The sequence below is a fragment of the Mus musculus genome, chromosome 12 (genome assembly GCF_000001635.26).
Source record: "Mus musculus strain C57BL/6J chromosome 12, GRCm38.p6 C57BL/6J".
In the NCBI taxonomy this organism is placed as follows: Eukaryota; Metazoa; Chordata; class Mammalia; order Rodentia; family Muridae; genus Mus; species Mus musculus.
The window spans coordinates 55,643,119-55,666,508 of record NC_000078.6 but is presented as its reverse complement, the minus strand read 5'-3'; the positions used below and the strand labels follow the sequence as shown (position 1 = coordinate 55,666,508).

At 37.6% G+C, this 23,390-nt stretch overlaps 1 protein-coding gene across 12 annotated transcripts in view; it reads left to right on the top strand.

Annotated features, from left to right (window-relative positions):
- Positions 1-23,390, top strand: part of Ralgapa1 (Ral GTPase activating protein, alpha subunit 1) — a 218,687-nt gene that overhangs the window by 155,066 nt on the left and 40,231 nt on the right. For 11 of the 12 annotated variants that reach the window (XR_003950070.1, NM_001368814.1, XM_006516107.3 and 8 more), the window contains 2 exons: positions 833-956; positions 7,306-7,461. Coding sequence is in view for 10 of the 12 variants with exons in the window: in NM_001368814.1 (NP_001355743.1) it covers positions 833-956; positions 7,306-7,461 (280 nt within the window). In the remaining 2 variants the exon portion in view is untranslated. Of the gene's footprint in view, positions 1-832; positions 957-5,113; positions 5,204-7,305; positions 7,462-23,390 lie in introns of all 12 variants that reach the window. The other variant, XR_003950071.1, reaches the window with a different exon arrangement.

Genomic DNA, 23,390 nt, shown 5'->3' with positions numbered 1-23,390 from the left:
ACTTCAAAATACTTTAAAAATCTGGCTATCAGACTCCAGCTTGAAATCCTATAGTTTATATCTGTTTGTTGTTGGCTATGAACCTTGTTGTTGTTGTTGTTGTTCTTCTTCTTCTTCTTCTTCTTCTTCTTCTTCTTCTTCCTCTTCTTCCTCTTCTTCTTCTAATTCTGTTGCTGCTGTTGTTGCTGCTACTTCAATAATTTGACGACGACAACAACAAAACCAAAATACATCTGGTCCAATTCTGAAATCAGGAAATATGTATGAATCCATCTTTTTTGGTTTTTTGGTCCTAAAGTTTGCCTATATTCACCAAAGACAAATGGACTAGTTAGCTTGGGTTGCCAGACTTCTTATAAGTTTGCAATTATAAACACTTTTTAATTTAGAAAAAACTAAAAGTTAATTGTCCAAGAATTTGGGAACTAATCCATGCAGTTTTGTGTGTTTCTTCTGTTGTTAGATGCAGTTTGGGGAAATACACTCTTTACTGATGGTTACTTAGTTCTAAAACAGTTGCTTTAACCCTGAGAGTCAGCCACACTGCACAGTGGTAACTCCTTAGTGATTTGTCCTTCTCGTTTTATCTATCCCGCCCACACACAGACCTTTACCTAATTCAGTATTGCTTTAGGTGCTCTTTAATTCTCCCATCAGCAGTAGCCGTGCAATTTTGTCACTTTTAGGACTTTTTTATTTCTATTGCAATTATGTGTCTCCTTTTGTAGGTTGTAGCATCTGAGTCTTTTTCATATTCTTACTCCTATAGACTCTGTACATAAAATTTAATGAGCAAACAAAAATGAATGGTATAATTTTTTTTGTTTTGTAGCCGAGAGACACACAAGATTGCAGTATTTTACGTTGCTGAAGGACAAGAAGATAAATACTCCATTCTCACCAATATAGGAGGAAGCCAAGCATATGAAGATTTTGTAGCTGGCCTTGGTTGGGAGGTATTGTTATACCAGCCATTGTTTTATATTTAGCCCTTGATCACAATATCAATCTGCAAATATCAGAAACCAATCAATCCCTCATATAAAATATTGGAATACTTATATAAAACAATGTATATCCTACTGTATAATTTAAAGTAATTTAAAGTTACTTATGCCTAGTAGTCTAAATACTATATATTGCACTGCTGAGCTATACTGTTTAAGAACCAGTAACAAGAAGGACTGGGAAGATGGATCGGTTAGTTCATTGCTTACCCAGTGAGCCTGAAGACCTGAGTTTGGATCCAAAACACCCATGTAAAAGCCAGGCACAGTGGCAGAAATTCCCCAGCACTGGGGGAGTAGAAACAAACAAATTCTGAGTGCTTACTAACTATCCCACTTGCCAACTCCACAAACTCCAGATTCAACAAGTGACTTTGATTTTGATGAGTATATATTTAATGTAGCATAGTTGAAATAATATCCTTGGTAGCCATTTAAAGTTACAATGATTTTTTTTCTTAGAGTTGACAGTTATTGCACAGAATTTGTACTGAGGGTATCTGGTAAAGTTGTTGAAGACCATTGCACTAGACTATAAACTTACAGAGGGCTGGCACTTCTTACCCACTTCTGTGTTTAATGCCCGTGTTTTCCAGTGTCTAACATATTAGCTTTTCCCACTTGGTATGTATTCCCTGGGTTACCAGCTAGATTACCTTGTGTGAACTATGGAAGCTTTCTTGGCCTCTATATTTATTTATCACAGATAATATACTTCGTTATGCAGCAAAGATGACAAAACTTTCAGTTACAAGTATGTATTTTAAAATGCCTTGAAAATATTTTTAAAACAAAACATGGATTTTTCTGTATAGAAGAACCATAGAGACAGTTTACTAAAAGTAAGGGCTACATGAAAAGAAGAGCAAGTTGGAAGGACTCATATATACCTTCTAATTTCAAATTTTACTACTAAACAATACTAATCGAGATAATGTAGGATAGACCTACATAGATCAATGGAATACAATAGAGTTCAGAAGTAAACCCACAAGTCTATATATAGTTAACTGAATTTTGGCCTATACCATACACTACAGAAGGGAGAATCTTTTCAACAAATATTGCTGACATAACCAAATAGTCATATGCCTACCAGAGAAGAAGGAAAGGAAGAAGGAAGATGAAGGAGGTGGAAGGTGGAAGGAGGAAGAGGAGGAGGAGGAGGAAGAGGAGGAGGAGAGTAGTAGTCAGGGGCCTGGAGAGATGATTCAGCAGTTGAGAGTTTCCAACACCCATGCTGAGAGTCTCACAACTGCCTATAGCTCAAGTTTCAGAGTAACCAACAATCCTCATCTGCTTTGATATACACATACCATCCCCCACCCCCGGAGACACACTCTCTCTCTCTTTTTCCTTCCCTCCCTCCCTCCCTCCCTCCCTTTCTTCCTCCCTCTCCCTTTTCCTCTTCCCTCTCTCCCCACCTCTGACAACACAGGCATATACACATAATCAAAAGTAATTTTTAAATGAAATCAGACTATATTATATTAAAAAATTAACTCCAAATGGCTCAAACACTTAAAATTATAAAACACTTAGGTAATATAGGTGCAAATATTAATGACCTTGGATTTGGCAAAGATTTTTTTATAGATTTGGTTCAAAAAGCATGAGCAAGAAGGAAAATAGTACTCATCAAAATTAACCCTGTTGTGCTTTAATGGTTTTTTGTTTGTTTGTTTGTTTGTTTGACAGGATTTCTCTGTGTAGCCCTGGCTGTCCTGGAACTCACTTTGTAGACCGACCAGGCTGGCCTCGAACTCAGAAATCCACCTGCCACTGCCTCCCGAGTGCTGGGATTAAAGGCGTGCGCCACCACGCCCGGCCTGTTGTGCTTTAAAAAACACCATCAGCAAAGTAAAAAGCTCCACAGATCGGGGAGAATACTTGCAAATCATATATTTGAGAAGAAATTTGCACTTAGAATATTTGAAGAACTTATACAAAGTAAAAAGTAGAATATGATTCATTTTTTTAAAGCCTACTTTAAAGCATGTGTAGACATGCATGGAATGTCACAAAATTTCTCTAGATGAACAGTCTACATACTGAGAGAGAGAGTGAGTGAGTGTGTATTTCTCTAGGCAGTCAGTGGCTATTGATAAAAGAAAAAAAAAAGAAACAGTTTGGTTTTGGTTTTGGTTTTGGTTTTTTCAAGAACATAACCACAATCTTTTTTTTTTTTTTTTCATTTTTTTTTTATTAGGTATTTAGCTCATTTACATTTCCAATGCTATACCAAAAGTCCCCCTTACCCACCCACCCCCACTCCCCTACCCACCCACTCCCCCCCTTTGGCCCTGGCGTTCCCCTGTACCGGGGCACACAAAGTCTGCGTGTCCAATGGGCCTCTCTTTCATAACCACAATCTTAAGTGGTCATCCCTAAACACATGCAAACAAGGACAACACCAATTGGACTCAGTATAACAAAAATAAATCCAGAAGAAGCAGTGGTGGATTTGAGAGGACATTATTGAGGGGATATGAGGAATTGGAGGGGGAGGGAGGTAAAAATCATACGGATACCACTGTATGAAATAATGGAAATGTACTCATGCGTGAAATCCTTCAATTAAAAAAAATGGCCACAGGACCATAATATATTACTCTAAAGATAGGCAAATGCCTAGTGAACACATGAAAAGACTCTTGACATCATTAGCATCAGGGAACTAAAGAAAACCGCAGTGAGTATCTCTTCACACCCAGCAAGGTGATTTAAAAAAAAAAAAAGTCAAATGGTAAATTTGGCTAGGATTTAGAGGAATCTGAATGCTCATATTCTCCTAGAGGAGACAAAGTTTGAGCAGTTAAACATAGAGATGTAATATATCCAGGTTTGGATTATTACTGCTATGATGAAACATGGTGACCAACGCAACTTGGGAAAGAAAGGGTTTATTTGGTTTACACTGCCATGTCACTGTTCATCAATGAAGAAAATCAGGACAGAAACTCAAACAGGGCATGAACATGGAGGCAGGAGCTGATGCAGAGGCCGTGGCAGGGGATAGGGGATATGTTCCTTACTGGTTTGCTCTGCCTGCTTTCTTATAGACCCAAGGACTATCAGTCCAAGGATGGCACCACCCAAAATGGGCTGAGCTCTCCCCCGTTAATCACTAATTAAGAAAATACCCTGCAGCCAGATCTTATGGTGGCATTTTCTCAATTAAAGTTCCCTCCTTTCAGATTACTTTAGCTGGTGTTGGATTGACATAAAACTAGACACCATGTAACAAAATAGTTCTGCTGTACACTTACCAAGGAAAAATAAAAGCTTAAGTTCTTATAAAATCTTACACAGCTGTGTTCATTGCTGCATAATAACAAAAGGCAAAACAACCCATATGTATGTCCATATGTGAATGAATGGATAAATAATTATAATATGGCCATACAAGCAAATATTAGCCATAAAAAGTACTGTAGTGCTTAATTTTGTTTGTCAACCTGAGGGAATTAGAATCACCATGGGGGAAAAAAATCCCTGGACATTTGGGAGCTTTTCATTTAGATTAATTGAGGTGGAAACTCCACTCTAAGTTTGGGTGGTGTCATTCTATGGGTTGGGGATCTCAGACTGAGTAAGAAGAGAAAGCAACTGAGTGCAGCATTCATTGCTGTCTGCAGAAGATTGCAGTCTTCCTGACTGCAGATGCAAATGTGCCTCAGCCGAGGAAGCCAGTAACCTAAAACTATATAGGTAAACAACAGTTCTTATAAACCCAAAGAACCAGGAGATGAGCCCCTAAAAAACTGCATATCTATGTCAGAGGTCAAATAGGAAACCTAGACTTTCATCAGCACTCCCAAGGCAGCAGTGAGAAGCTCTCCACACTGAGGTAATATCAGATAGTGTGAGAGAAGGCCAAGAAAGCCAATGCTTTTCAGCTCTTACTAGAACATTACCTTAGCTTCTGTGCATCAGATAGGTCCAGGGAATCATCTAGTCCCACAACCCTGAGACTAATATATATTGTGTATTGTATCATGGCCTAAAATGTTTCCAGAGCTTCATACAGATCAATTGATATATTTTTAAATGTATTTAAGTGCAGTTAAATTTTGTGATTTTTTTCCCCACATTTTTTATTCTAGGCTGTAATGGGTACTTGACTAGGAAGCTGCAGAGCCGTGAAGTGGACCTGGCCTAGCTGCCTTGAGAGGCATGCATCATAGGTTTCTCAGGTTAGAGTCCATGGCTCCTGGGACACCATATGCCTTTCACTTCCTGAGAAACCTAGGCACTCCCCCAGGCAGTGAAGGGTTGAGGCTGCGTTGTATTCTCTGTGTGTTTCCTTAGAAGTCAGGGGACCGTGGAAGCTTCACAAGACAACTGGTCTCAAACATTAGTTTTGTGTGCCCTGCATAATTTGCAAGCATCATTGTATCCTGACAACTGCAATTGTATTGATCCTGGCAATTGCCAATATATTGTTCCTGATAAGGGTATAAAAAGTCTGATTGCTTTCAGTAAGAATTGCCCCAGCCTCAGTCTTGCTATACCCCTCTCTAACTGCAGCCTGGTTTAGTTCTCCAATGGGCCATATCAGGTAACCTTGGCCTGGTGAGTAAGTGCAGGTGCTTGCAGGAAGACAGTTTTGTGAATAAATACGAAATATCTACTTGATTGCTCTGTGAGTTGACGTTGTTTTAACTTTACCCCAAGTCCTTTCAGATTTGATTTTTCCTCTGACCTTAGTGTCCCAAGCCTTTATAGTTTACTGTTAATACCTAGTTACCTAACACAAGGTTCACAGCAAACAGTAGTTGATTTCTTTCTTAATTAATTAGCTCCTACTAATTAGAGACCCTTAAATACTATAAAACATATTGGGGTAAGAAAATCACCCTAATAAAGTTATCTCTTTATAATACCCAATAAAATGTAAATAGTTTTCTCTCAGGCCATGGATAGTGGCACATGCCTCTGATCCCAGCACGTGGGAAGTGGAGACAGGAGATCAGGGATTGGAGGCCACCCTAGGCTAGGTGAGACCCAGTATCAAACAAAATGAAACAGTTGTCATGCTCTATTATTTAGAAAATATTAATAGCAAGACATAAAAGTTTATACCTGTTTAGTAAAAGCTTATATTTTTTTGTGAATCCTTTCAATCTAAAGTTGGTAGAATCTGTGCATGTGAGCTCCATAGATACAGAGAGCCAGCTGTAATGCTAGATTTAATATTGGCTGATAGTATATAAAATACTCACTCCTTTTCTCCACTTTATTGAAAATTTATTTTGTTTTCACATACTATACTCTGCTTATGGTTTCCCTTCTCTCGACTTCCTTCCCACATCCCATCCAGATCACCCCTTTCCATCTTTCACTAAAAACCTGGTGTCTAGGGGATAATAACACAGTGAAATACAACAAAACAAAACTATCACTTCAGAATAAGACTAAGCAGAAGGGAAAGAGCCTAAGAGAGGGCACAAGAAACAGAACAGACCTACTCATTCACACACTCAGGAAGACCATACAAATACAAAACTAGAAGCTATATATATATATATATATATATATATATGCAAAAGACCTGTAGGGTAAAACAGGAATATAATATAATATAATATATATGCAATAACATTTTAAAATTTTTTTTAAATGGAAAAAATGAAAATGTCCTGATGTGACATTCTGAGGCAAGGAATCACCACAGATGTCTTTGAGTTTGTTTTCTCATAACCATCTACTTCTGGGCATGCAATCTACCCTTAAGAGTAGCTTGTTTCCCAATGAGACTTTTCTTGGAGAAAACTAAATTTTAATTTGTAAGTGGTTATCAATTGGAGATTGATTTTGAGTTAGGGATGGGGGTACATGTCCATTTCTTTTAGCTCTAGGACCCCATCTAGTTCAGGCCCTGTGCATGCTGCCTCGGTCTCTGTGAGTTCATATGTGGGTCAGTCTTACTGATTTAGAAGACCTTGTTTTCTTGGTGTCCACTGGCTCTTACACTCTTTCTCCCTTCTCTTCTGTGGGGTTCACTGAGGCTTGAGGGGAGAGATGTGATGGAGACAACCTACTTAGGACTGAGTGTTCGGATGTCTCTCACTCTCTGCACATAGTCCGACAGTGGATCTCTATTTGTTCCCATGCGCTGCAGGAGGAAGCTTCTCTAATGGTACTGAGCAAGGCACTCATCTGAGAATATAGCAGAATGAAAAAACTGTACTTCTCATGGTTTTGTAAAGTGAACTTTGTTCTTTTTCAACAGTGTTTCTAAGGTGGTGGTGATGACGGTGATGATGATGTTTAAGTAGTTCTTCACTGATTGCAGGTAAACCTTACAAACCACTGTGGCTTCATGGGAGGCCTTCAGAAGAACAGAAGCACTGGACTGACCACTCCCTATTTTGCTACCTCGACAGTAGAAGTAATATTTCATGTATCTACACGAATGCCTTCTGATTCTGATGACTCTCTGACCAAAAAAGTAAGTGCTGAGGGGAAACATTTTTAATTAAAGCATATTAGTTAAGAAAATCATGTAAAATACTAACATCCAGTTGGTGGAGCCCTGTTGGTAGGTAAAGAGTTTGTTTCTTTAACCAATGCCATCTTCAAAACCAGGATTGTTGTGTAGTAAATTGGGTTTTCCTTTAATAAACAACAATGATACGATTGTAGGTTACGGTCTCACTATTGAACCAATCCTTTTTAACATTAAATTCCTAGATTTGTTAACCTATAAACCTGCTATTTTGTATCTTTATGCCTTTCTCCGACTTCATCAACTGAATTATTATTTTTGGTATAGTTTGTTGTTGTTGTTGTTCATTTGTTACATGTCACTTGTTTTCTGTTTGTTTATTTGTAGACATAGTTTTGCTGTGCAGCTCAAACTGTCCCTGAATTCATGTTCCTATTGCCCAGTCTCTTGAGTAGTGGGATTATAGGTGTATATCAAAACAAACCTGGCTTTTATTATAGTTTATGTATTTGATTTTTTTTAATTCTGCATGTAAGTGAATTCATATGTTTTCACCGTTTGGATTATTTTACTTAGTATAATTTCCTTCAGTTACTTCCATGTTGTAGCAAATGTTAGAACTTTTATTTTTAAAACTAATCAATATTTCATCATATACACATATATCACATTTCCTTTATCCATTGTCATGAATGGATATTGTCCTGGTTTCATTTCTGTTGTGATAAAACTTAGGGAAGAAAGAGTCTATTGTAATTCACAATTCCAAGTTACAGTCCATCATTGTGGGAAGGCAAGACAGGAACTTCAAATATTATCCACAATAAAGAACAGAGATCAGTGAATACACACGTGCTCACCCACTAGCTAATTTCTGCTTAGCTTAATTTCTCCAGACTTAGACAGGGGTTCTTCATTCTTAGGGAATGAAGCCTCCCAAAGCAGGCTAGACCTTCCCACATGAATTTATTTAATTAAGAAAATTTTCATAGAGACATGCCCACAGGTCAACCCAATGCAGAAAATCCTTTACGGAGACTCTTTTCCCAGATAATTATAGATTGTGTCAAGTTGATAATTAAAACTAGCTATCACAGATTATAGAATGTTTCCATTTACTAGTTATGAATATTCCTTTATGATATCTTAGCCTAGTTCACTTTGTCACACACCCTACAGTCATTTGAAAAGAAAGCATCTATTGAGGAATTGGCTAAATCAGATTAGCCTGTGAACATGTCCTTGGAAGAGACAGTCCTTATTATTAACTGATACAGGAGGGCCCAGCCCAGTCAGGGCAGCACTATCCTAGGCAGGTGGTTTTGGGGTGACTACCTCATTTTTACCCAAGGTAGGCCATAGATACTAATCAGCTCTTGCCTTCTGTCTTGGAACTAGCAGTAAGTCAATAGTCTAGACTGCAAGTAAATCATAAGACCCCCATTTCAGAAGAGCTCTCACCCCGTACCCATGGGAAAGGAATGTTTCACACAGAGAGCAAGAAGAATCAGCAGACAAGCTTCAGGTTTTGCTGAGTTCCCCCCACTTCACCCATTAACATTAGTCATATTCTTAGTCCAGTGACATTTCTGCAGTGCTTTATGGCTGTTCCATGAAGTCTCCATATGAACCCAAAGGACCATGTTCAGAGAGTGTCTGATTAGCCAGACACACAGGGGTTCCCAGAGAATGGCAGTGCCAGAAACAGCATGGAAGCTCCACACCCCTTCTTCATCTCTTACCCCGTACACTTGTAGTGCCTAATCTCGATGGTCAGTTTCATTTGATTTAGAGAGGCATTTAACTATGGAAGGAAGACTTGACCCCTCCTCAGATGTGGATCATTCTCTAAGCTGCAGTTTCTGACTGAAAAAACAAAACAAAACAAAACAAAACAAAAAACAAAACAGGAAGCCAATTAAGTGCTGGTGTTTCTTTCTCTCTGCTTTCTGATCAGCACTGAGGATCAAATCTCTCCCACCACTGTTTCTTTTCTGTTGTAATAGACTGTATTTTTCTGAACTAGAAACCAAATGAAACCTTCCCATAAGCTGCTCTCTCTCTCTCTCTCAAGAATTTGGTCAAATGGAAGTAACTAGTACAGCAGTGGTTCTCTACCTTCCTAATGCTGCCACCCTTTCATACAGTTTCTCATGTGGTGACACCCAAACATACAATTATTCTATTGCTACTTCACAACTGTAATTTTGCTATTATTATGAATCATAATGTAAATATCTGATATACAGGATATCTGATATATAACCCCAAAGGAATCAATACCCACAGGTTGAGAACAACACAATATCTCTTATTCTGTATTCTCTATAATAAACCAGTGAAAATATTCTGGATTTTGTGATCAGTTAAGCACATTTGTTGACTCCCAAAGAATAAGGTTTTGAGAACTTCAATTTATAGTTAGTGTCAGAAGCACAAATAAAACAACAGGCTTGTGGTTGGCTTTTGAAGACTAGCAGGCTTGGAACTTGGTTATTTAATACTATCTCCAGATAGAACTGACTGGAGGACACCCAGCTGTTCTCTGGTGATTGAGCATTGCTTGCATAGGCACCACTCACCCCTCATGTCAGAGCCTGTTACTGAGTGAGAGGATAGGAAGACCTCATTCAGGATTACATTTTCAGACATACTTGTAGTTTTGTAATATAATTTCAAGTCAGAGAGTGTGACACAACTCTTTTTCATTCTCTGCTTTGGACATTAAGGTTGTTTGTAGTTCTGTATGAATTACAGGATTCGTTTTGATATTTCTCAAGAAAGCTATAGTAATTTTGGTAAGGATTAGCAAAATCAGTATTGTTTTGAGTAATATTGCTATTTTAACCATATCAGTTCTGTGGATCCATGAGCACAATGTATCTTTCTATTTGTTCATCCCTTGGTTTCTTCATATGTGCTGGCTGTTCCTGAACGCACAGCTTTCTCCAGTCAGCAGATGAACTTATTCCTCAGTTCATTTTCTCTCATGCATGTCTTCCCCTCTCCCTCCTACTCCCACTCCTCCCAACTTACTTTCTGCCTCTAAAATTTACCAATTCTAGAATAAGTAGAGGCATATAATATTTGTCCTTTTGTACTGTCTTGTTTAGCCAGATATTTTAAGGTTTTATGCATGTCATGTCATAGCACGTATTAGAATTTCATTCTTTTATATGACCAGATATCTAATTGTATGTACTACATTTAATATGCATATCTGCTAATAGACATTTGGATTGCTTCCACCTCTTGTTATTTAAATAATACTGCAGTGAACATTGGCATTCTGTTTAGATGCTGGTTTTTAATTCATTTGGGTTGGGTTCTGTATATTGTTGGGTTCTGTATACACTGTATGTAGAACTGTCTGAAGATGTGCAGTATCAGTTATACCACTTTCCATCCATGTCAAGCACGCACAGTGGTCTCAGCCTTTCCACATCACCATCAACACTTGTTGGGGGGCGGGGAACAAAAAACTACAGACATTCTAATAGGTACAAAGTAGTTATTTTGCTTGGATTTTTTGAGGCATAATTTATCTGTCTATTCCAGACTTTTTCTTGAATTTACTGTGCAGCACACACTCATAGTCCCCCTGCCTCTCCCTTCTCACCACCATGCCTGTCCCAAAGTGGCTTTTTCTCTAATAGCAGGTAATAGTGAACATCTTCTCATGCGGACGCTGACCACTTGTTTATCCACTTTGAAGAAATGTCTATCCAAGTCCTTTACTCCTTTGTTTGTTATTTTTCTTGTGTTGTTATAGAATTTATACATTGTAGATATTAATCCCTTGTCTAGTATATGATTAATCAATATGGACTCAAATTTAATTGTTTTTGCTATCTCTGCTTTTAATATCAATCCAAGAACCCATTGCCAAATTCACTGTCATGAAGATACATGTCTCTATTTTGTTGTGAGAGCTTTACCTATAGCATTTAAGTTTTCTCTTCACACTGAGCTACTTGTAGTGTATGGAGTGTGATACAGCATTGCACATAAGTGCCAAGGCTTTTCATCACTCTTTCTAGAGGCACTGCTATCTTCTAGTTCCCTAGTCTAAATCTGTCCTTATACCAGTTGCATACTGTTTTGATGGCTATTGTAATATGTTTTGACTCAGGAAGTATAAATTCTCCAGCTTTTGTTTAAAATTGCTTTGGCTTTGAACATCTCTTAAAGACTCCATATAAAAGCTTTAGAATGGGTTTTCTATTTTTGCCAAATCTACTGGAATTGTTCTTCTATATTTTTAAATTATCAAATACAAAGTAAGAGCTTACTTATGATGTTTTTATACTTATATAATGTATTTTGGTCATCTTCACTCCCTCTGTTACACTGCTAGGATTTTGATGGGGATATATTGAATCTGTAGATAGTGTCAGGTAGAATTCATATTGTGCCTTGGGGGGTTTATTGCATTTTAGAATGTATTTTGTATGTGTGTGGGCTGTGCACTTGTCAGGGCACACATGTGGGGTCATTGAGAACCAGCTCTTACCTTCCCGTCATGTGACTCCAGGGGTGCAGCTCAGGCTGTCAGGCTCAGCAACAGGGCTCTTACCCACCGAGCTGTCTTTCTGGCCTGTTCTGGTTTTTATTAAAGTGATATTTTATGTTTGTTTGTTTGGTGGGAGTGGGAAATGTGTACACGCTTGCATGTATGCCGCAGTACATATGCAGGTTGGTGGACAACTTGGAGCCAGTTTTTTCCTTCCACCAAATGGATTCTTGATGTTGAACTCAGGTTGTCAAGTGACCAGTCTTAACAACAGGTATATGGTTATAGTTTTAAAACTTTTATAATACATGCATTTGCCTTGCTGTTAAAATAAATATTGTTAGAGAAATGCCCAGCCTAAATTAGCTTTTTTACTTAAAGCAATTTTAGTTTGTTTGTCTGTCATAAAATCCAACAGAAAGAAGGTATAAATATGATCTCATGATTCAGTATTGCTACTTTAAACCTTCTTTTCATAGAAATCAAAAACAAAACTTGCTCGCCTTGCCATAGACTCATTTTCCCTCATGTTAGTTTTATTGTATTCCCTCATGTAGCCAGACATGTTAGTTTTATTGTAATATCTCTTTCTTTCTAGCAGGTTAAATGTTTAAACTTAATCATAGAAGCCAGTTGTCTTACAACAGTTCTTCTTAATAAAAAATCACTTTCTGTATTGGTATTTTTTCTCCTGAATTTAATAAATTCCACATTAGTGGTAATAAGTTGAGGCCTAGAACATGTCCTATTACAAATGAACAATCGGATTTCATTAGGTTGTCCCCCCTGTCCTTTGTACATATATCTTCAGGTGTGTTAATCCATTCAGTAGACACATTAATGAGCACCGGTTGCAGTGTAATATTGGAGAAAGTAAAGCTCGTTGACCTCAACATGGAGTTTAATACCTCTAATTAAATTAGATAGTCGGCAGTCAGTATAAAGAAATAGCCATGCCTCTGGCAAGCTAGAATTATTTATGATCCTGGTTCTATGTTTTAAACTTGGTAGGGGAAAAGTCATTTATATATATTTTATAAAAACTAAAACATTCTGGCTTTTTATTTTAAATATATGGTGGTTTTTAAAATTATTTTCATTTTATTTTCTCAGAATGAGAAGTTAATGTTTCTGGGTCTATTTAAGTATAGCATTGTTTTATGAAGTGAAAGTTTCTCAAAGCTCCAGATAATAGCAGCAGAATTTTTGTAACATGGACTATATATTTTGAACAAATTAGCCATTCATTCTAGTAAAGTCTCTCTTAGAAATATTATGCCATTGTATCAAAAATCATGATATAACCCTGTCGAAGCCTTCTATTCTATAAATTATTTCTCCCTGAGAAAGATTGATGGAAAATGGTTAAAAATAATTTCCACTTAACTGACTGTATTCACCCCTAAAAATCAAAAGTGCTGCAAGCGTTGGTGTAAAGTGCTGAGAGCAGCCTCTCTCATCTTCTCCGTCTCCTTGTTGCGGCCACTTGCGGATACTCTGCTTCCAAGGCAGCTGAATCATCCTTTTAGGAGTTTGATGAAGATCAAGTTGAGATAATTGTAAAATGCTTAGTTGGACTCTCTAGGCTATCTTTCATTTCCTGAGCCCCCAAAAGAGGAAGAAGAAGTACTCTGCTGTCTAAGTCCTTTTCCTCTGAAATAGTGTTAGTGTAAGACAGCAGGCCATGTCTTAAAACTTGATCACAATCGTTTCTGAAATAAATGGGTTGTAAAGACTCTACTTGGTCCAATTTTTACATCAAATCTATTTTTATCTTAATTTTGAAACAAAATAAGCATGTGAGAGACTTCCCAAAGAACTATAAGCTAAATATAATCTGAAAATTAATTTTAAAACTATATGGGATAATAACAAAAAGGTTTTATTATTTTATTAAAGTGGGTTTTATAATATAATTAATTAATGGATTCTATGGAATTGTCATAGTTTGCTTTCTGTCACTGTCCATTATTAAAAGCAATATGGAGGGTAGGGTTTATTTGGCTTATATGACCCAATTACAGCCCATCATTGAGAGAAGCCAGGCCAAGAACTCGAGCAGAAGCAGAGACAGGAACCATGTTGGAATTCTACTTAGTGACTTGCTCCTCATGGCTTCCTTGGCTTGCTTTTACACACACACACATACACACACACAACCCAAGACCAGCCTGCCCAAGGGTGACAGTATCCATAGTGGGCTGGGCTCTCCCATATCAGTTATTACTCAAGACAGTGCCCTACAGGCAGTCAGATGGCCACATTTTCTCAGCTGCTGTTCCTTCTTTCAGATGACCCAAGTTTATGTCACGTTGTCAAAAACTAACAAACACAGAAATTCTACTTGTAGTTTCAGATCAAAATATAATAACTAATGTTACAAATTCTATTTAATGTCATATTCTACCCACACCCCCAACTTTTTAAAGTGTATTCCTGGTGGCAAAGATAGAGGATGGAAATACTGTCAGTGGTTGCATGCCAGCTTGTCTCACCACCATGCACAAGTTAATGTGGACAGGATAGCTGTAGCTTCTCTTTGTACACAGAGTAAGACGTAACCCCAGTGTTCCTGTGTGCTTTGCCTCCCTTTCTACTTATCCTAGATCACTGCCGCTGTCATTTCTTACTGACTTACTAACCTGCCTCCACTATCTTTTTTTTTTTTTTTCCAAAAAATAACCAGGTTTCATTGAGGCTAGGAATATAATCCAGTAGTAGAATGGTTGACTTACTTATACAAGATTCTTTCATCAATCCTTGACTCTAAAAAGAAAAAAAATCTAGAAATATAAGCTTTTAAACCAAAAGCAAAAATTATGGAATCCAAATTTACATAAAAGAAAGCTGGAAAATTTGCAGCTATGAATCCAAATCCGGCTATAACCGCTGTCAATGGAGTAAGTCCATCAGTTTTTAAGGAAGTGTATACTTAAAACAATCCAATTCCATGCTATTTACAAGATACAGTTAAAACTGAAGCTACCTTAAGGTTTCTTTAAAGGGGGTAGGGAGCATGTGAACATATTAAAGTAAAAGCTATGTACCCAGTAAAACAATAGCAAAGAGAATATTCAGCAAGAATATGCTAAAAACTATGGGAGCAATACATGAATTCAAAGCCTTCGGGACCTCTATCTAAGTAAACAGCAGTTTACATCCACTGAAGCAGTGGGGCTGCATGGGCTCTCACTGCTTGCCACAGACAAGCACTTGAAGCACAGTCCTCCCAGTGAGGCTTGCTCTCAGAATAGACAGACAGCAGCCTGCAAGATGAACTACTGAAAGATAAAACCACACTATATATGTGCTTTGAAGGTTCAAAATTTTTTAAACTTAAAAAACACAGTATTTAAATTAACCTCTTCTAACTTTGCTGAATTTGGCTACCAGAAAATTAAAAATAATAGTGTTCTATTGCTTAGCATTGTTTTAGAAAACCTAAGAATGCAAAACAACAGACAACTCTAATCAAAGCTGTACAATTCTGTGAATATAGTGAAATCACTAAATTGTGTGTTTTAAACATGTCAATTTTGTGCTATGTGAATTATACTTTCTTATGTTCTTTTTCTTATTGGGTATTTATTTCATTTACATTTCCAAGGCTAACCCAAAAGTTCCCCACACGCTCCCCCACCCACTCACTCCCACTTCTTGACCCTGTCGTTCCCCTGTACTGAGGTATATAAAGTTTGCACGACCAATGGGCCTCTCTTTCCACTGATGGCCGACTAGGCCATCTTCTGATTCATATGCAGCTAGAGACACGAGCTCAGGGGTGAGGTGGGGGGGGGGGAGTACTGGTTAGTTCATAATGTTGTTGCACCTACAGGGTTGCAGATCTCTTTAGCTCCTTGGGTACTTTCTCTAGCTCCTCCATTGGGGGCCCTGTGATCCATCCAATAGCTGACTGTGAGCATCTACTTCTGTGTTTGCTAGGCCCCGGCATAATCTCACAAGAGACAGCTATATCAGGGTCCTTTCAGCAAAATCTTGCTAGTGTATGCAATGGTGTCAGCGTTTGGAAGCTGATTATGGGATGGATCCCCGGATATGGCAGTCTCTAGATGGTCCATCCTTTCGTCACAGCTCCAAACTTAGTCTCTGTAACTCCTTCCATGGGTGTTTTGTTCCCAATTCTAAGAAGGGGCAAAGTGTCCACACTTTATCTTAACCTTACCAAATTAAGGTTAATCACATATCCGAGACTCTGGATACTGAAGTGTTTAATTAGGCTGCATTTTTTTTTCTTCAAGCTTCTTTATTCTCATACTTCTGTGACAGTTTCACAGTAAGATCTTTCCAAATCATTATAGCTAAAGAACTCTCTATACTCAAGAACACTATCACTTTGCCCTAAACTGCCTTTTTAAATCTGTGTGGTGTATGCACACATATGTGTGTGCACACTAGCAGTGCCTAACACATGCACATAGAAGTCAGAAAACAACCTCAGAGTATCAGTCCTCACGTCCTTCCTCATACAGCAGAGGACTGCCATGTCTGGGTTCAGTCATAGAGACTGGAGGCCCCAGGGAGTTTAGAGGTCTGGGGGCGTGGGGAGTGGGCACATCCTCATGGAGACAGCGGGGCAGGGAGGAGGTATGGGATGTGGAACAGTAGGAGAGTGGACCAGGAGGGGAATAAAATCTGGAGAATGAATTAATTTATTAATTAATTTAAAAAAAAGAAAAGACAGGGTCTCTCAGTTTGCTACCGTGTACATCTGGCTAGCTGGCTGGCAAGCGCCTGCCATTCCTGGATTCGGGGGATCTAGACTCATGTCCTCTTGCTTATATGTCAGACATACTCACCAAGTCATCTCCTTACTCCAGTAGTATTTTCTTTATAGCACTTATCACTGTGCAAAGTTATGGTTGCTTATTTTTATTATTTAAATTTTTTCATATAATATATGTTAATACTGTCCTTCCTTCCCTAACTCCTCAGATCCTTCCCACCTCCCTGTCTACCCAGCTTCATGTTCTTTCAATGTCAAAAAAAAAACAACCAAAAATTAAAGAACAATAAAACAAAAACAAACAAAACAAAATAAACACACACACATAAACAGACAAGCCATGGAGTTCATTCTATGTAGCCAACTATTCATGGCTGTGGAGTGTATCCTGAAGTGTGGTTGATATACTCAGTATCGCTCCATTGGAGAAAACTGGATTTCCTTTTCTCAGAAGGATCAATGCCACAATTTGCTTGTTCTTTATATATTTATTTGACTTCCTACCAGTAGATACAACTGTGCCAGCTCCCCACATACAGACATTAGAATATCAAGGTCACAAGGACAAAGACTGTGTTTGCTATTGTATTTCTAGAACCTAGAACTAAGCCTATTTGCATTTAGTGAATGAAAAAGTTACTAAAGCTATCATAGCCTCAAACTGAAAGAACTACCTATATATATTATTATAATGATTGGTATAGCATATTTAGATAAATGTCATAATTACTTATGCTTCTATAGTATGTGTTTGTATAATGTTAGAATATAATTTCCATGATATTCATTCTGTCAATTTTATAGTAGCCAGCAATATTACTAGATACCACCTTATACTAAAGCATAGAACTATGTACTCTGTGCCCATTGCTTTTAAGAATTTTTTTTCTTCTTGGGGCCAGAAAGATGGCTCTGTGGATAAGAGCACTTGATACTCTTCCAAAGGACTGGAATTTGATTCCAAGTACCCATGTCAGGTGGCCCACTACTGTTCCAGCTCTAGTGCCCCTGGCTTCATGAACTCATACATGTGATTTAAAATAATAAAAAGTTAATCTTAAGAAAAAGAAACTTTCTTTGGCCATTGGTTGTTTTGTTGTTTTGGTTTGGTTTTTTGAGACAGGGTTTCTCTGTGTAGCCCTTGCTGTCCTGGAACTCACTCTGTAGACCAGGCTGACCTTAAACTCTGCCTCCCAAGTGCTGGGATTAAAGACATGTGCCATCACACTGGGATAGAAGAAACTTTTCTTAATTAATAATAATGACCCAAGTTGCAAATGAGGGTATGAAAATATATGGACTATAAAATTATATATCATACTCAGGATACTGAGTGAGGAAGATTGCCTGCCATGTGTTCATTTTGAGGCCAGCATGGGCTATCGTGAAACCAGATCTCTATAGGTGAGTGAAATGAGGGACTTGCAGCAGTCAGAATCCTGTTGGCATTTCTTCATAGGTACTGTTTCTGCTTCCACCAGTACTTCCACTTTTAGTTTCGATATTAACTTGTATGTAACTTCAGCTTTTAGTGCAAGTGCCGTTATAGGTTGTATTCTTTGCTATTTGGATTCAGAGAAGTGTTTGGAACATTGTATGTATCTTATTTACTGTCTGCTTGGTTATTTTACTGTGTCTTTTTCACAGAACCCAAAGCTTTGAGGTCAGAGGCCATATCTATCAATCTCCTAGGCGCATCTGCTACAGCTAGTGCATTGCATCCAGACAGCTTTCAGTGTGTAATGAAGAAAGACGGTAGATGGAACGGAATGCGGGGATTAAAACAGAATTCATGAACTAGTTTAAATACTCAATGTAATATCTAACCTACTGCAGCTGTAGAGATGAAAAGTACAAACAAAAGTAACACCTTTTTAAAATGAAGAGTCTGTTAGAGGTGCAGTGAGGAAGCCAGTAGAATCGGAGAGTACTCTAACTTTGATCAAGAGAGTATAATCAGTTGATACCTGCTTTTTAAGTCAGAGACAAGCTTTTTTTTTCTTTTTTTTAATTGCTTATTTTATTTATTTACATTTCAAATGTTACCTCCTTTCCCTGTGTCTCCTCCGCAAACTCCCTACCCCACTCCCCTCTCCCTACTTCTATGAGGGTGCTCCCCCACCCACCCACTCCCACCTCACCACCCTAGCAATCCTCTACACTGGGTCATTGAGCCCCCCATTGATGCCAGACAAGGCCATCCTCTGCTACATATGCAACTGGAATCATGGGTCCCTCCATGTGTGCTCTTTGATTGGTGGTTTAGTCCCTGGGAGCTCTGAGGGGGTCTGATTGGTTCTTCCTGTGGGGTTGCAACCCCCTTCAGCTCCTTCAGTCCTTTCAGTAACTCCTTCATTGGGAGCCCTATGTTCAGTCCAATGGTTGGCTGCAAGCATCCACATCTGTATTGGTTAGGTTCTGGCAGAGCCTCTCAGGAGACAGCTATAGCAGGCTCCTGTCAGCAAGCACTTCTTGGCATCAGCAATGATATCTGGGTTTGGTGGTTGTTTATGGGATGGATCCCCAGGTAGGGCAGTCTCTGGATGGCCTTACCTTCTGTCTCTGCTCCACTCAAGCTAACTTATGAGACAAAAATAGTTACTTTAGATGATTTATATTTTATGACACTAAGGAAGTAAAACATTAATTCTAGATTCCTTATTGATAAGATGAATGTGTTGTGATACGATAAAGTGGGTGTCTTCATTCTTTTAAACTCCTGTAACAAATGCCAGAGACTAGAAATGTATAGGGGCTGGTGAGATCAAGAGACTAGCAGATCCAGTGTCTGTTGGGGAGCCACTAACCTGTTCATAGAGGACTGAGCTTCTCACAATAACACATTTGATAAAAATGACAAGCAAGCACTCTGAAGTCTTTTTTTATATAGATATTGCCCCCTTAAAAAATTATCTAATCACCTCCCAAAGTCACTACTCAGTAGGACTTAAATTCTTAATACCATCACAGCCAGGGCTAGGATCTCAGCATATAAGCTTTAGGAGGATGCATCTGGTCTGTAACAGTGGCAGAGGGCTAGAGAGCAGGCCATCCCTCTGAAAATACCAACATTCATGAACTCCGGCAAAATAGGTGGCTGTGAGCACTTAGATAATGAGGCAGTGATCACTAGAAGCCACTGCACTAAGTTCAGCACAACAAATACATCAGAATGAATTTGTGTTGATAGAAATACCAAATGAGGGCCAACCATAGACTGTGTGTGTGTGTGTGTGTGTGTGTGTGTGTGTGTGTGTGTGTAACTTGAAGCAATGTGGTCTTATTAGTCAGGTATGTATGATGATGAATAATTGCATAATCATATTCAGAACACAAACACATACAGCAAAGGCAGCATTGCAAAGTGGTTTAACTTTGGGTTCTGGGACCTGATTGCCTGGATTTGAATATTGTTTCTGTCACTTAAAGGTTTGTTTTGTTTTAAGTTTCAATTGTTTATTGAGAAAAATGGTAATACTGATTGCACTTGCCTTATAAATATTATGAATATTAAGTGAATTCTCACAGAACATAGAGAATAGTGTGCCCTTAATAAATAGTATATAATAAATGAAAGGTATCTTTTTAAGCAGAATGAAAATTTGTAATTACTCTCTTACATAAACCATTTGACATTTTTGTTCAGAACTTAAATGAAGATGTAAGAATTTTAATTTAATGATAACCCTAGTCTTGAGAAGAATGAGGCAGCAAACTGAATAGCAGAATTCAGCTAACAATAAACCTAAGATATCCTAGACTTGGCAATATAAAACTTAATAAGTAAGAAATCCTCTCTTTAAATTGAGCAATTGATTTTACCTGATTAAAAGAACTTTGCAAGTGGCTGAGTGGCTAGAGGAACTTGCTGCCAAGCCTGGCAACATAAATTCAATCTCCTAGAAATCTACATGCGCGAGTGCACGCACGCACACACACTACAAACATACACATAAACACAACACAAACTAAATAATTTTTTTAATCTGGAAATTTTAAAGATTGTTAAAAAGAACTTAGCAAGGAAAGTTTGAGTTGACTAGCTGTTTATGTTACCATAAAGTTTCAGAAAATAATTTAGTAACAAAAGAAGAAATAGTCCCATTAATGAGTTTGCTGTATTAGAGCATATATTGATGTTCTATTTCCAGACATTGTGGTTTAAAAGAAATATCAGTAAACTGAGAAAATAATCCAGGAAAATGGCACTTTAACCTGAAAAAGAAAAGTGAAGCTATTAAACTATCTTCAAATTCTTCATTAGATAACTTCTAGATACATGTTCGATTCTTTTGGTAAGGCGAATTTGCAAGAACTAGTGTCAGGAAGGCAGGGTTTGCTTCATGTAAAGAATGTTATGATGATTTGGGTTCATTAAAGATAGAATAGTCAAATTGTGAGCACTTACACTCCATAACTTTTAAAAAATTTGAGCAGAGACCAGTTATCTACCCCTCAGGATATCACAGTGGAGCTACTATATTGGGTGTGAAATTCCTCCTTTAGAATATCTTTCAATATTAACATTCTTTAATGGATAAAGAACTAGAGTTTGTGCCGGGTGTGGTGGCACACGCCTTTAATCCCAGCACTCAGGAGGCAGAGGCAGGCAGATTTCTGAGTTCGAGGCCAGCCTGGTCTGCAGAGTGAGTTCCAGGACAGCCAGGGCTACAGAGAAACCCTGTCTTTAAAAAAAAACAAAAAACAAAAAACAAAAAAACAAAGAACTAGAGTTTACGCATGCTGAATTTCATTTTATTTTCTTCACAAACTAATACTGGTCATCTGTATCCTATATTACACAGTTTAGATTCAGAGTGACATCAGTAGCAGTTGAGAAGTGACTTTAGAAGAGTACTTTGGTTACCAGTCACAGCAGTCTCAAGTACTCTTTCAAAAACTGGCTTGCACATGGGTTCAAAAACATGCATGCTTTAATACAAGCACTTAGGCAGCAAAGATCTGTGTTTGAGGCCACCCTAGTCTACATTAAGTTTCAAGACAGTCAAAGCTATACAGAGAAACCCTGTCTCAAAACAAACAAACAAATGAAGGAAGGATAAGAAAAGGAAAGGAGAGGAGAGGAGAGAAAAGAAAAGAAATAAAAGGAGGGAGGAAGACGGACAAGAAAAGAAGAGAAAAGAAAGGCACTCCTTTGAGAAATTTAGAGTACAGAAAAACCTAGCTGAATATGTATAATACTGATCTTTTAAGCCCTTAAGAGGTAAGAAGTAAATATAAAAAAGTACATAAAGTATCTGTACCAAATTTAGAGACAGCAAATCTGTTTACTGACTTGCTTTTATTGCTGGCATTATGACTTTTGTTACCTTTTGATCTCTAGAAAGTCATCTTTCACTGGTCTTTCAAATTTTTTCAAAATACACAGCAATGATTAACAACATCTCAAATTCTATTTAATCATTATACTTCAGGTTTTAAAATTATAAAAATGTCATATGATAGCCTAAACAACTATATTTTTAGCATTGAATCTAAATAATAAAGGATTTTCATGAGAGTTTTTCCTTTAAATATCAAACACATATAGAATGATTTGCTGATTCGCGTTTCTATACAAAATATAATATCTTGACCCAAAAAAATGTGTTCTTTTAAACTTCTAACAGACTTTAAATACTATATGGAAGATATTTGAAGACTTTGGATAAAAGATAATAATATAGTTGTCTTGTTCTCGTTTCTTTAGATAAGTGGCACTAGAAATTATAGATAATTTTGGCAAGAGTTCAAGGGTTAATGTAGCAGATAAATAAAAGGAATTTTCTGTAAATTGAGACCTGCATTATTTCAGTTGTCTTGTCTTTCCTAACCTAACTCATTTAATTTTAAAAAGTAAATACTTAAATTCTTCCTGACAGTGTGCTCAGCTTTTACTATCATTTATTACTTCAATTATACTTGATATCACTTAGAACAATCTGCCATTTGGAAATCTCAGTATAGCCTGGAGCTTAGTATTAGATCTGGCTGCTATTGTAACATGTACAGCATATGACATTAATGTATCAAAATTAGATTGGATCATCCCTCCTGGTTAAATTTATTTCACATTTCTTTTGTATTCAGTTAACATAAACCTATTAGGGAAGCTGACACATGGGGATGGCTGTATAGGAAGGATATTTTTAAAGTATTTTGATTAAAAAATGAAATTATAGGGCCATGGCTTTTCTAGGTTGTGTAATCCTTTTTTGCTTTTTAAAAATGGCATGAAGTTCAAGTCTGCATTTATGTCATTCCTGTGTTATACACAGGTGTAAGGAGTCAATTCCAGGGCTAAGGAGTGAGTACTAAGATCCTTTGAAAAAATGGAACGTAGCTCCTCTTTTTGTTTTAGTCAGACATTATGGTTTTTTATCTACCTTACAGATTTAACCCAGAAATTACATATGTAATAAATAGAAATTGCCCATACCTCGCTTAGAACTACCTTATCCTTCTCTCGTGTCTTAAACTTTCACAGCCAGGGTGAACGTCCAATTACCTGGGAGGGATGGAGAGCCAGTGTAAAGCGTCTGCCAGGCTTGCACTCACATATTCCCAGTAGCAGAGTCTATAGATAAACTAGATGAGGAAATTGTATAATAAAATTGAGGTTTATGCCATACTCTACATGAAGAAAACTCAATAGCATACAGTAAATTCATTTTT